At 37.4% G+C, this 14,371-nt stretch overlaps 1 protein-coding gene across 4 annotated transcripts in view; it reads left to right on the top strand.

The window, feature by feature from the left end:
* The window catches only part of Samtor (S-adenosylmethionine sensor upstream of TORC1), a 63,240-nt gene extending 49,434 nt beyond the window's left edge, over positions 1-13,806 (top strand). For all 4 annotated transcript variants that reach the window (XM_089247110.1, XM_089247108.1, XM_089247107.1 and 1 more), the window contains one exon: positions 13,255-13,806. In XM_089247110.1, the coding sequence (XP_089103236.1) occupies positions 13,255-13,785 (531 nt within the window). In that variant the 3' untranslated portion in view covers positions 13,786-13,806. The remainder of the gene's footprint in view (positions 1-13,254) is intronic.
* Positions 13,807-14,371: the final 565 nt, after the last annotated feature.

Below are 14,371 nucleotides of genomic sequence, written 5' to 3'. Positions count from 1 at the left end.
GGGAATTTCTAACTGAAAGGTCACTGCAAGATTATTAGACCCCACTACAGTGCAATGAGACATATTTAGTCCAGTAATTAAACTTGGCTGCATAGGGTGTTTTGTTATTTGTCTCAACAAGATCTATGTTCATCTTGTACATCCCAAGACAGCATTAAACAATTTTGTTATAAATAAAGCCAGCAGACCTGGTGCTTGAACGGAGAAAGGTATCCCACACAACTAGTGGGGTATCATTGGATTTCTTGCTATAATACTTATCTGATGATACCATTGATTTGTGTTTCATACTTTTGAGATGTAGCAAAACAATAATTTTGTAAGGAATCAGGGCAGTGTACCTGGTGCCCGGATGAGTATCATTAAATGGGTATTTGCAATACTTATATAACTATACCATTGATTTTGATTTGCATTGCATACTTTCTGAGGTACAGCACAAAATATATATATATATATATATATATATATACGAATCGGGGCAGTGGACCTTGTGCCCACATAGGAAGAGGTAATAAAACTGAAGGGGTAACCTATATATATGTGTAATATTGGGACATTTACCTCTTTTCCCCCTTGTTAGGTGTGTGGGCATGCACGCTTTCTTTATCCTTTTTCCTCCCTAACGGGGTGTAATGTGATAGGCCTCCTCATGGTGCATTCTGGGCAACGCCAAATCTATCACACGTCATTGCATTTTTGTGCTCATATCATTCACTTTCAATAGCCCAAATTACATGTTTATTTCTACACATTTACAGTACTTGTCTTGCGTCTCGTCTTTTATGTGTTACCCCTCATTGTGGGCCCCGCTTAGGCAGGGAGGGGTCCTCCCACATGGGGCATTGCTTCTAGCGTATGCCCTATCTGGGCTGCTGTCTACCTGCGTGTTTGCCGTGCGTGGAGACCCGTTAGGCTGGAGATGGGGATCCTGGTTAGCCTGATGCACTAGCTTTGGCCTCGGATTCAGCCGAAACAGGAGGCTTGGATTAGCCCCGTCCAGGTCAGTCGGCTGTGGTCGCCTCGGTGACTGAAGGGGTTACACTACTGGGCAGGTAAAGGGGCCGGGCCTGCCGGACGTTGTTGAGGTTTGTTGGTGCTGCTTCACGACGATCTTGGATCTTGAACGCGTCTGCTCACCTGTTTCGGTGGTGTATAGCTCCCACCTAACCTGACGTTGCTACTAACCTTCACCGGTTACGTGTGCGCGTCCCCTCGTAGGGCTCCATGGTGGGTGAGAGTGGAACAATACCCATTTAAATATGGGAAAAAAAGCAAAATGCACCAAAACGTCAAAGAACTGCTTCGAACCAAACACGTCACTGTCGCTACAAATTCATCAACTGTTTCATTCTTCTTTCTGCACTCTTCGGATACCGAGAAACAGCTGGCCAAAGTATCACCATTTGTAACATTCTTTATTGGGGTTACGTGCCCGGTTCGAATTATCCAGTTAAAGGCAGGCAACAAGCAGGAAACAAACAAGTTGTTTTGTATCACTTCAGAAGGCTTTATTACAATATCGGTTATTTTACATTAGGTTAGACTTCGTTCATTAAAACAATATTTTTTGCGTTATAGTCGATTATTCTGACATCAATTTTAGTTATAAAAAAGCGTGGATCTCACCACAGAAGTCCATGTCCATTCAGCCGGACATCACGTTTCTTCTCGCAGACCAAGAGATGCAAGTGCACTAATTACGATAGCGATGTAGATCCGTTCGCGTCGTGGAACCAACCGTAGAACAGTGTCCCAGGTTTCAGAAAAAGTCGTCAGCAACCAGTTTCCAGGTAGACCTCCCAGCAATCATCGATGACAGTTCATCGGAGTCCAGCCAGTTGAACGTCGAAGATAGGAGGTACTGGACGTTTCTATAGCCTTAGACCAGTAGTTTTGTCACGAACCAAACCATTCAAGGTTTAATCTGCCAGAGGGCAACTAGTCACGGGTTGAACTGCAAGACTCGTGAATTGGTTACTTAGCTTTTATAAAAACATCTTCACCGGACCCGCCGGGAATAAGAATGGTAGTTATTTAGATCATATTAAAATTTCATGACCGAAATCAGGAACAAGCTACTCAAGTAGCCAAAGCAAGAGGTGAATACTTGAAAGAACGAAGGAATGAATGAATGCGATTAGTGAGATCGAGAGAGGCGCTTTTATACATCGAAAACCGGCTTTAACTTTAGTACCATTCGTCCACCGGCAACACTCCGTCTCTCGATAAAAAATTCAACAATTCACAAAAATAATTTGCATACTAAACAAAGTCAAAAATATTTCAAAATTCCTCAGTGGCGACGCTAAACGTAATCGGGCGAGCTGGCCAGGCTCTCCGATCACGCCTGTTACGTCAAACACTGGAAAACACAAAAACAAAATAATTATTCCGGCGGAAGTCTGCGATAAACCGCCGAAACAGGTAAGTAAAATTACAATAACATTATAACGAGACGATGTGATATCTCCCCCGGGAGAATACCCAAACTAAATAATAATTAAACGTAAGCGTAACGGAGAAGGACGTCATCCTGATCCGTTGCACATTTCTAATAGATAAAGCTCTCTATGGCACAGTAGGTACTTTAAAATCAGTGAAGGCTCTTCGTTCAGGAGACCTACTGATCGAAACTAACACACCTAAACAAGCCGAACTCGTTCAGAAGCTTACATCTCTCGGGGACATTCCAATAACAGTGAAAATTCATCCTACGCTGAATTATTCACGTGGTGTCATCTCAGATCGTAACTTGATTAACATGAATGAAGAACTAACCCAGGAGCTGGCGTCTCAAGGCGTAACATCAGCTAAACATATCATGAGCCGCAAAGATGGCAATCAGCTCCATCACGTAACATAATCCTGACATTCTCATCACCAACATTGCCGAAAGATATCAAAATAGGTTATTATAACCTCAAAATCCGGCCATACATTCCTAACCCTGTTCGATGCTTCAACTACCAAAAATACGGTCACTCACGAACGACGTGCCGTAGTCAACCCACCTGCGCAAAGTGCGGTGAGAAGGACCACATTTCGGACAACTGCATTAATTCACCATTCAAGTGCGTCAATTGCGGTGGCGACCTTCCCGCATTTGACAGGAAATGTCCGAAATGGAATGAAGAAAAAGAGATACAGAAGATCAAGGTCCTTAATAACATCTCGTATATCAAAGCATGCCGTCGTATAACCTCTAACCAAGCTCCAATAGCTGGAAGATCATACTCTAATATGGTAACAAACCCATCGTCAGCTAATAAGACTAAGAATGTCAATAAAGCATCTGTGACAACTCAGACCGAACCCATAGCTGATACATCCACTCAAACATCATCTAACCAACCATGCAATAGTTGTGGCTGCTGTTTCTCCGCTGGATTCCGGAGGGAGTCCACTACCTCCGAAGAAGACGCGGGAAAAGCAACGGCTAACACATTCAAAATATCCACAGGCACTAAACCAAAAATCAACTCTGCAAACAAAACGAAAAAGAAACCATTCAAGACCGGATATTCACGAAAAGCTGTACAGAGAGCGCTGAAATTCCATCCATGAAGAATGTGTCACTAATTGATGACACATAGCTTGACAATAGATCAGATTCCGGTACTACTCGCTGTAAACTAGACCGGAATAAATTCAAAGACCTTGAACCGTCCACTTCTACTTAATTCTTTAATTTATGGCCAACATAATCCAGTGGAACATTCGGGGTCTTAGATCCAATTACGAAGATCTCAAGGATTTGATCAATCGTTATTATCCTGTTTGCGTGGCACTCCAAAGAACTTTTACGAAACCCTCGGAGACATGGAACATCAGGCGACATTCCCTGTTCCGTATTGATTACGATGACTGGAGTAAAGCTTGCCGCGGTGTTGCTCTGCTGGTTCCATGCGACAACCCAGGATTCTGGTCTGGCGAAATCGGTGCAATCGATACACAAAGGAGAGAGACAAATGATTTCAAAGAAATTTCTAGTTTTTAAGTAAATTTATTAATTCTTTAACAATTAAGGTTAGGAATAACAGAATTATTTCTCAATTTTCATACCGTACACCAATGCAAGTCCGTTGTCTCATCAATCTAGTCCGACTGCAGGAGTCTGGCGATCATTGTCGGGTCACGCGTGCCGTGACGTCATCGACCTTGGAGGAAGGTCACGACCCGAGGCGAAGGCTCACGTGGCGGGAAGAGCTGCCAACTGAACGGCCGAGATGACGATCGGAAGCGATGAGGAACCATAAGACGGACGACAACGATTGACTAGAGATGTGGCATGATGGGTCCGGAACCAGCCGGCGATGTAATAACACCAGAGAGACGAACTATTTCATTCTTCAGATGACTCACCCAAAGGCGACCACCTTCACCTAAAGTGATGTATCTCGAGTTGAAAGGCGAGAACGAATGCGAGACGATGCCAAGTAGCACCGGGAATTTATACCTATAAAAGGAAATACGGAACGATCCAACTCCTGGGACCGACCATCTCAGAAAAATACACATCAGAGCACAGCCAATAGGAAAATACAACGTCTAATTTACATAAATAAATGACAATAGATTTTTTATAGGAACTTTTGCAAAAATAAGAATGGCAACAACAATAAATTAAAATGGCGATGTGATCAAGATCGCACATTTTACCGGACTATGAACAATGAAAATAACAAAGACTAATTGAATCAACCGTGCACGGTTATAAAAAGGTAAGATAACATAATAAATTCTATTAAAGATTATACAATTACAACTATATAAACATGTTTCAAAAATAAGAGATAGAGGCAGGTTTGGCAAATTCCCCAAAGGTTCCCAACTATTGTTACATCCACATGACATGTCGTCGTGCGTGATGTGGAACGAACCTGCTAGCCATCGCGGTGGAAATCTCTACAGGCCTAAGAATTACCATCTGTTCCATTTATTTGCCACCAAATGACACCATCTTCCAGAGAGATCTAGAAGACCTGATTGATCAATTACCACCACCATTTTTTCTTCTTGGAGACTTCAACGCGCATAATATGATTTGGGGTTCTAACAGCAATACCCCTCGTGGGGATATGGTCGAACGGCTTTTAGACAATATGGACCTCGCCATCATGAATGATAGCAGTTTTACTCATTTCCATGCCCCAAACAAGTTTCACTGCAATAGATTTATCCTTATGCTCACCTTCACTCTTGCCCAACTGGTCCTGGTCGGTTGATCCGGAACTGCACGGGGGCAATCATTTTCCTCTAGTGGTTAAGTGCCTTGATCGACGCCATAGCATACCTGAAGGACCTCCTCGGTGGAAGCTTGTGGCCGCCCGATGGGCAGACTTCACGATCAAGGCAGAAATCACGGAGGATATGGTTTCACAACCCGACGTCGACCACTGTGTCGACCTTGTGACCAGTTGTGTGATCTCTGTAGCAAATGAAACAATGCCAAAAATCTCCTTGAAACTTCCTAAATTTCCTAAACCTTGGTGGAACCACGAATGCAATCTCACTATTAAGGAACAAAAGAAAGCATGGAGTAGGTGCCGGCGGTATCCTACCCATGATAATAAGTTGGCATTTTCAAAAGCAAAGGCGATAGCGAGAAGAAACAGGCGCCAGGCTCAACGCGAGTCCTGGTAAAAATTGATGATGGGAATCAATTCATCAACTTCAACCAAAATCATTTGGGACCGGATCCGAAAAATCAATGGTCATTATCAGTCTCATCCCATCACCATTTTGAATACCAAATATGTGAGGGATATTGCGGATACCATCGCCGCCCATTTCGCCGCTGTCTCCAGTGATGCGAACTATCCCCCATCGTTTCGTCCCATTAAATCATTGGCCGAATGTACACCGCACACCTTCCGGCCTTTTACACCGGAGGGGTACAATTCATTGTTCACCCTTCATGAACTGACGACGGCCTTGCAGCGAAGTCCTGACTCAGCTGTAGGGCCCGATGCCATTCATTATTCCATGATTTGGTATCTCTCACCAGAATCACTCTCACGTTTACTCATATTGTTTAATTGAATCTGGGTCAGTCATTCATTTCCTGACACCTGGCAAGCAGCCATAGTTCTTGCATTCCCGAAGCCTGGCAAAAATCCTAAGCAACCTAATAGTTACAGACCTATTGCTTTTACCAATTGTTTATGTAAACTTATGGAACGCATGGTCAACTATTGCCTTTTGCACTACCTTGAGGTTAATAACATTTTATCGAAGTATCAAAGCGGCTTTAGATGGTTTAGGTCTAGAACATGCAATCTGTTTACGCCTTGAGACATCAATAAGACAAGCGTTTGTAGGAGGAAGCATATGCTAGCCATATTTTTTGACATAGAAAAGGCCTACGACTGTACTTGGAGGCACGGAATTCTTTCCGACCTCTATACTAGCGGCTTGCGGGGCAACTTGCCCATTTTCATTAAGAACTTTCTTGCTCGCTGCATCTTCCAGGTACGGATCGGAAAGCACATTATCACACAATCATATCTTTTATTACGAGAGAGTCAGCCACAGTTCCCACATTGTCAAAGTCCATTGGCCATTGCTCATGCTTTTACTTGTTCATATCATCATCATTTTACGACCGCTTTTGGTCAAAGTCAACTTTCACTTCATGACATTTTAAATGACCATAGCGATGCATCTCACATTTTTAAATTCATTAAAGCCATTGGTTTTTATAACAAATTATAGATTTTTACAATTCATGTCATTGTTTTATGTTTTACGTTGCTTTTTATCATGCATAGTTTTAGTATTTTGACATGACAAAAGGATGATTTTTCTTATTTTTATATAATCATTTGTTTTGGCACAGTTTGACCAAATTGGTCCTTGTGCCAGCAAATTTAAAATCCAATCCAATTCACAATGGCTAAAATACAATAAATTGACTCTTAATCTAAATAAAACTAAATTTATGCATTTCCAATTATATAATAACAGAAACATAGAACCAATAACAATATAATATCATGTAGGACATTGCTCACGTAATAATTTTCGCTGCACCGAAATAAATGAATCAGATAAAATAAACTATCTAGGAATCGGTTACAATAAAAATCTTAAATGGAAGTCTCAAGCGGTGATAATAAGTAATAAACTAAAATACATCAATACCAGGATTTACTGCTTGAAAAATATTATATCCCCTAAATTTTTTTTCCGTACAATTTATTTCACATGGATTTCGCCAGTCATACAATATGGTATATCAGTATGGAGCAGTGATTATGACTCAAATATAATAAGAAACACTGTGAGAAAAGTTGTGAATAATATATCTGAAAAAATAAATACAATTCAAGATTGTTGCAATGATTATAGATTTGACATCAATAAACTCTTATCTTTACAAAATATTATTTTTTATTCAGAAAAATCCTGATTGGTTCAAAATTAAACGCCAACAGAGAGAGAGAGACAAACAAGACAACGCAAAATTCAATACGCCATACCTAAACCAAACAAAACCATAATATATCATAAAAGTACCATAATATATTGTATACCATAATATATTATTACCATATTATAAAACCATAATATATCGATCTATTATATTCCATAGCAAATAAGGAATATAATGGATTGAATGACGAAATAAAATCAGAAAAATCACCACAAATTTAAAAAACTACTAATAAACAAAATCAGTGCAACTGAATAATAATTTATACATGCATTTTTTTCCTCTTTACGAATGTAATGAGGACTGAATATTATATGTTGAATTATATATACATCATTGTCTGTTGTCAACCCCAATATATACTATAGTGTCAATATGCCCTGGACGGATTGTGTAATCACGTGGGCTAATACATAAATGGTAATATATATGTTTTTGTATATTGCATCTGTATTGTATGTGTGTACTATTTATGATATGTTGTATATATGTGTGTGTGTAATAAATTTCAAATTTCAAAAAAAAAAAAAGATTATGGACACAAATTACTAGTTCATAACTGTCAAGTATAGTAAGATCTAGAACAGCTCAAAACTGGCATTGGGAGCATTTTTTGTATGTCAAAACGCACTGCGAAATGACTGCACAATGAATATAACTGCAATACGCATGTGTATATCCCTTGTGTTCCAAACTAAATAGCTGGCTGTTGTAGTTTTTCCTTACACCACTAGAATTCAACCCCAGTTCGAGTGACAGACATACTCTTTGTGCTCTGAACAATAGGGAGTTCTAGCTTCACTCGCTTATGCTTAACTCAGATTTTTTTTTTTAAATCACACTTATACCCCTTGTGCTTTAGCCCCAACAAATCAAAACACGTATGCATACAGACAACCTGATTTCTTGAATAATAGTAGCGATTGCATCTGCTCTTGGCAGGTGCTAATCAAGCCATCCAAGAACTAGTAAAACTCTAGCTGCCCAGTGAAAGACAAAAGCTAGTATATGGAGTTGATAATAAAAATATTGCACCTTACTCAGAACCACAACAAAAAAGTTTTAATTTTGCTGATTGCCGTTTTTTCAGTGTTGGATACATATTATATTCGAGAAAACATCAGCAAACAAAATAAAGGAAAGAATGACCAAAATTTAGCCAAAAATTCAGAGAAAATAGACATTTTTCAAATTAAATATCTGAATCAAACTTTGAATTGTTCAAAATATGAAGAAAAAAGATGGAATTAAACAGATAATTTTAACATTAAATTCAAATGATTGAAAATTTACATGATAATTAATGAATGAAATATATAAAACATACGAAATGAACAGAAAAATTAAAAAAAAGACACATGTACAACATAAATGAGACAATTATCAATGTCAAACAAAAAAAACAAAAACGTAAAGATAAAAAATCAACGAAAAAATATAAACACAACAACACAAAAAAACAAAGTTCTTAATGCATGAGGAGAAATGTAAATTAAACAAAACATTAGATAAAAAATATATGAAAAAAAATTAAACTCGCACATGAGTAGATAACACAAACAAGAAAATTTTTTTAATTGAAAAATATACATAATTAAAGTGGCACAGCTAAAGTGAATAAATTTTATTGCTGTTATTAAAGTTCAAAATAAGTCTACATTGTCTATTGAAATTAATAATTTGAATAATGATTTTTTAAATGCTGCGTGTGTGGGTACATTTTGTATTTCTAGTGGTAGTGAATTGTATAATTTCAGAGCTAAATAATTAAAAATGTTTACGAAAAATTTCTTTCTTAAAAGTAGGAATATGGTAAATCATATGAGGTCTTCACTCTGAAACATTCTTTTAAACTGCATAAGCCTTTATTACAGTTAAAGGAAAGAATAATTTGCGAAAAAGAGCATTATGGCACAAAGGAAGTAGATAAAGATTTCTAAAAGTTGTAGAAGAATGAGACTGACCCCGAATCAAAATTTTGAAAACTTTTTTTTGGATTGTGAAAATAAAGGCAATAAGTTAGTTAGTTTTATAATCAGATTATAAAACTAACTAACTATATGGTACTACTAACTAATTGTACCATAATTTATAAGTGAATAAAACCAAGCATAGTACAGGTCTTTTAAGAAATTAGTGGAGACTTTCTTACTTATATATAATAAAAATTATATAAAACAAAACGAAGTTTCAAGGAAACGGTTATTTTCCGGGTTTTATTATGAGGTGAGCTCGGAAAGAAAAGTCATCACGTCTCCGCCGGGACTCGAACCCAGGCCCTCTTGCATACCGGGCAAGCATGCTACCATCTACACCACTGGAGACACATGAATCTGCCTTCCTAATTTCGCGCACTGTGTCGTGAGGCGCTGAAGTAGAGGCATTAGTAGCCTCTCTTAACTTCAGGAAGTTAAGAGAGGCGACTAATGCCTGAAGAGAGTTTTTCCTGAAGTTAAGAGTCTTTTTATCAGCTACCTCATTGGGCATTTTGCCTGTTGTGGCGTTGTATTTGTATAACTAATTTCGGGTTTAGTACCAGTAGATATTTTGAATGTGTTCGCCGTTGCTTTTCCCGCTAACGGCAACCACAACTATTACATGGTTGGTTAGATGATTTTTGAGTTGATGTATCAGCTATGGGTTCGGTCTCAGTTGTTACAGGTACTTTGGTGACATTGTTAGTCTAATTAGCTGTTGATGGATGTGTTACCATATTAGAGTATGATTTACTAGCTATTGGAGTTTGGTTAGAGACCATACGACGGCGTGCTTTTTTATATGAGATGTTATTAAGGACCTTGATCTTCTGTATCTTTTTCTCTCCACTCCATTTCGGACATTTTCTGTCATATGCAGGGTGTTCGCCACCGCAATTGACGCACTTGAATGGTGAATTAGTGCAGTTGTCCGAAATGTGGTCCTTCTCACCGAATTTTGCGCAGGTGGGTTGACTACGGCACGTCGTTCGTGAGTGACCGTATTTTTGGTAGTTGAAGCATCGAACAGGGTTAGGAATGTATGGCCGAATTTTGAGGCTGTAATAACCGATCTTAATATCTTTCGGCAATGTTGGCGATGAGAATGTAAGGATTATGTGGCGTGATGGAGCTGGGATGCCATCTTTGCGGCTCATGATATGCTTGGCAGATGTTACGCCTTGAGACGCCAGCTCTTCTGTTAGTAGTTCTTCATCCATGTTAATCAAGTTAGTATCTGAAATGACACCACATAAATAATTCAACATGGGATGTATTTTGACTGTATGGGAATATTCCCAAGAGATGTGAGCTTTTGAATAAGTTCGGATTGTTTGGGTGTGTTAGTTTCAATTAGAAGGTTTCTTGAACGAAGACCCTTCACTGATTTTAATGTGCCTATTGCACCATAGAGAGCTTTATCTATTAAGAATGGTGATGCTTTGGCCAGCGGTTTATCAGTGTCAGAAGAATGCAAGAAGAAAAATGAAACAGTAGGAGCAGGTTTAGTGACAATTGTTTCGCTCATAGCAATACGTTGATGTTTTGGTGCATTTTGATTTTTCCCCATTTTGTACATGATTAGTTCGGCCCCTACTGACTATGCCCACCATGGAGCCCCACAAAGGGACGCGCACTTGTAACTGATGAAGGTTAGTGGTAACTCCAAGTTAGGCAGGAACTATACACCACCGAAACAGGCGAGCAGACGCGTTCAAGATCGTCGTGAAGCAGCACCAACAAACCTCAACGACGTCCGGCAGGCCCGGCCCCTCTACCTTATATTACCTTATATTTTCTCCAGTTACTTTCAGCATGCTTAATTAGGAAGCTATTTTGCAAAAACTATAATAAAAATTAGGTGAATATAATGTATTTAATGAAGTTACATAATGCAGATTAATTAGCGATCATACGATATACAGGGTGATCATAACTAAGGTTCTGATTTTAAAACACTAAAAAAAAGAACAATTGTCAGAATGACTTGAAAATTGACATGAATATTCCTGAAGAAATGAAATTTTATTAAGTAAAGGGGGAAAAAATACTTAAAAATGTAAAATTAATGACATCATCCAATACGTGGGAAATTTGCTCGCAGAATGGAAACAATAGCCAGTCATGGCAAAATGATAACTTAATTATAGCATTACACGATTTCATAATTCATGGAAACATCACAAAAAAAATGAAGTAATTGAACAAATAACTATAACTTAAGAAATGTTAAATATGTTGTCCACTGTGTTCTGGCTATGAGGTGAAAGCACAAAAATTCTTGTTCAACAACAGTTCAGAGTATGCCATTGTCATGATGTGGATGCACTTGCAATTCACCTTTATTAAACCAAACGCGCCCCCACGTTAATATTCCTGAGGAACTTCTAACGTATAGGGGATGCGCTGGAGATTGCAATTCACCAATGGCATCACAACATTTTGAGGCGCTCCCCCACAGCCAGAAGTTGCAAGGGTTAAGATGCATCCTGTTATTGTCAAAATAGGTCTTCAGCAGCTGCTTTGCTGGTATTGCAATGTGTATCTTGATAGATCTATCCACACAATGATGCTGTGGAAGTGCTGAAATTATGTGGTTGCACAAAATAGATTATACTGCTGGCCAAGTACAGCATCATCTACTTGCACTTTTTTCTTTTGCCAAATAAATTTCCATTGCTTCAGGAGTATCCATGCAAATTTTCAAGTCATTCTGACAAGTAGTTGTATATATTGTATAGTTTTTGGAATCAAAACTTTAATTATGATCACTTTGTATATAGCTGATTATTTTTCATAAGTTTGTTACTACTATACAGTAGAACCTTGATTAACTGGGCTTAACGGTGAAAGTATAAAAAAAACAACTATTGAATATTAAGAATGGGAGATATACAGTAGGAGATGTGCTACTTCTTATGGGAAAGAAAATGAAAATGTCTGTGAGATAATGTAACTACTACTACTCTAGTCTTTGTCCTTTAAGGACAGTTGGTGTCTTTATTGGATTATAGGATCACCTGTGCTCCTAGCATGACTGCGTTACTACTGTTGCAGCTTCTTTGTGAAGGGAAAAAGAAACCCTGTGAGATAATACACCACTACATTTAGATGTATGATGCAATCCTTATTCATGAATTTGCTAAAGATAGAGCATCAGAATTTAGCCAAAGTTTAGAAAATGTGGTAAGAATAAGACTGTTGATTTTGGCTTCTGTATATAACTTTAAATAACTAAGATACTTCATATGAAAAAAAAAATATATATATTCAGGCCACTTTTTTATGGGACTTTTTGAAAAAAACCCACTTATACCATCTTATGCCATTTAAAGATATACCATCAGATTGTACCCCGAGAATATAAAATGTGGTAAAAATGAAAATTTTGGCTAATAAACCAATATGATATTTTTCAAGGAAAATAATTATATTTAGGCCACTTTTATTTGATTTTTTGAGAAAACCAAACTGGTTTTTTTTAAAAACCACTTGATTTAAACCAAACAACCCTGATTTAAACCCAAGTATTTAATACAATTTACTTCTTGAATTAAATCGCAATCACAATGAGGTTGAAAATCACAAGTGAGGGTGTGAAATTTAAGATTAAAATGTAAATCATATTGCATAAGATTGAAATTAACAATTTTTTTTTCAGTAAATTAAATTTAATTGAATTAGAAATTCAAGGGGATTTTCTAAAATTTGAATTATCCAAAAATTTGAATTAACCAAGTTTTTCTGTATTGTATTGTGACAATCAATATCAGACGATACATATTATATGCATTAAATAATATATGTGCTTAATTTTTTCTTTTGTTTTATTTGTTTCAGGACGTGTTCAAATGTGATTTCTTGGATTTGAAAGTGAAAGAAGAAAACGAGTGTGATTTAAATCTTGCAATTAAGTCTAGAACTGTAACAGACTTACCATCTGCATCATTCCATGTTGTAGTTTTCTCGTTGGTTTTAGAATATATTCCCTCACCAAACCAGAGGTTTCTGTTTTGCAAGAAAGCTTGGAAACTGCTCGTTAAAAATGGTATTCTTCTTATAGTTACTCCTGATTCAAAAAGCCAGCACTGTAATTCTCCTATGATGAGAAGCTGGAAAATGGCCATTGAAATTTTAGGTTTCAGGAAATATAAATATGAAAAATTGAAACACTTACATTGTATGGCATTTCGCAAAAACTGTGACATTGCCCCAACAGTGCATGACTCGGGAATTTCTGAGCTTATGTATATTCCTCAAGATTTTAAAGATTTAATTGATGTTGTTGAAAATGTTGACAGATCACCTAAAGAGGATGAAAATGTTAAGATGTCGTTTGATGAGCTACCTTTGGAAAGCGGTTTGTATTAAAAAACAAAGATTTCTAACCAATTTATACGGAGTTATTGATTCAAGTTTAGATAGCACAAAGTTTTCATTTCTATGATGAAATAACTTATAAGGTCAACATTAAGGTCAAATAAAAAAATGATATGCATGATTAAATAAAGAGAAAGCTCAGAATTTTTTCCTAAATGATGAATATATGATGAAATATTGTTTCTGTAAAAATCATTGGAAAATTCACAATACTTTCTCAGTAAATATATATATTTTTTGATTATCAATGTAAAGCAGTTGGAAAACATTGTTAAGCCACTCCCCTTTTTTGTGTCAGTTACCTTATTTTGCTTATACTTTTGGTTATGGCCACGCTCATATTTAACGACTTCTTGAATAATCACACATTTTGTCACATGACTAGCAAATGCTAGTTCTTCCTTGGCACTAAAATCTTGATATAACCTGATTTGCTAGAGAATGCATTTTTAAGTTTGTTTTTAATGATTACTTCGAGGTATTTTAAAGTTATCTGCAGCTTGTCTTTGGTTTATTTCAACAGATCAAAACAGTTTTGAAGGTGTTCATTGCTGTAGTCTGCATAACTTCCAGGCTA

This window comes from Pholcus phalangioides, unplaced genomic scaffold (assembly GCF_987345545.1).
Source record: "Pholcus phalangioides strain wild (caught in Gottingen) unplaced genomic scaffold, Ppha-v1.0 ptg000017l_1, whole genome shotgun sequence".
NCBI classification, from domain to species: domain Eukaryota; kingdom Metazoa; phylum Arthropoda; class Arachnida; order Araneae; family Pholcidae; genus Pholcus; species Pholcus phalangioides.
Note: the sequence above shows the minus strand (reverse complement) of the source record. Positions and strands in the feature narration are given on the sequence as shown.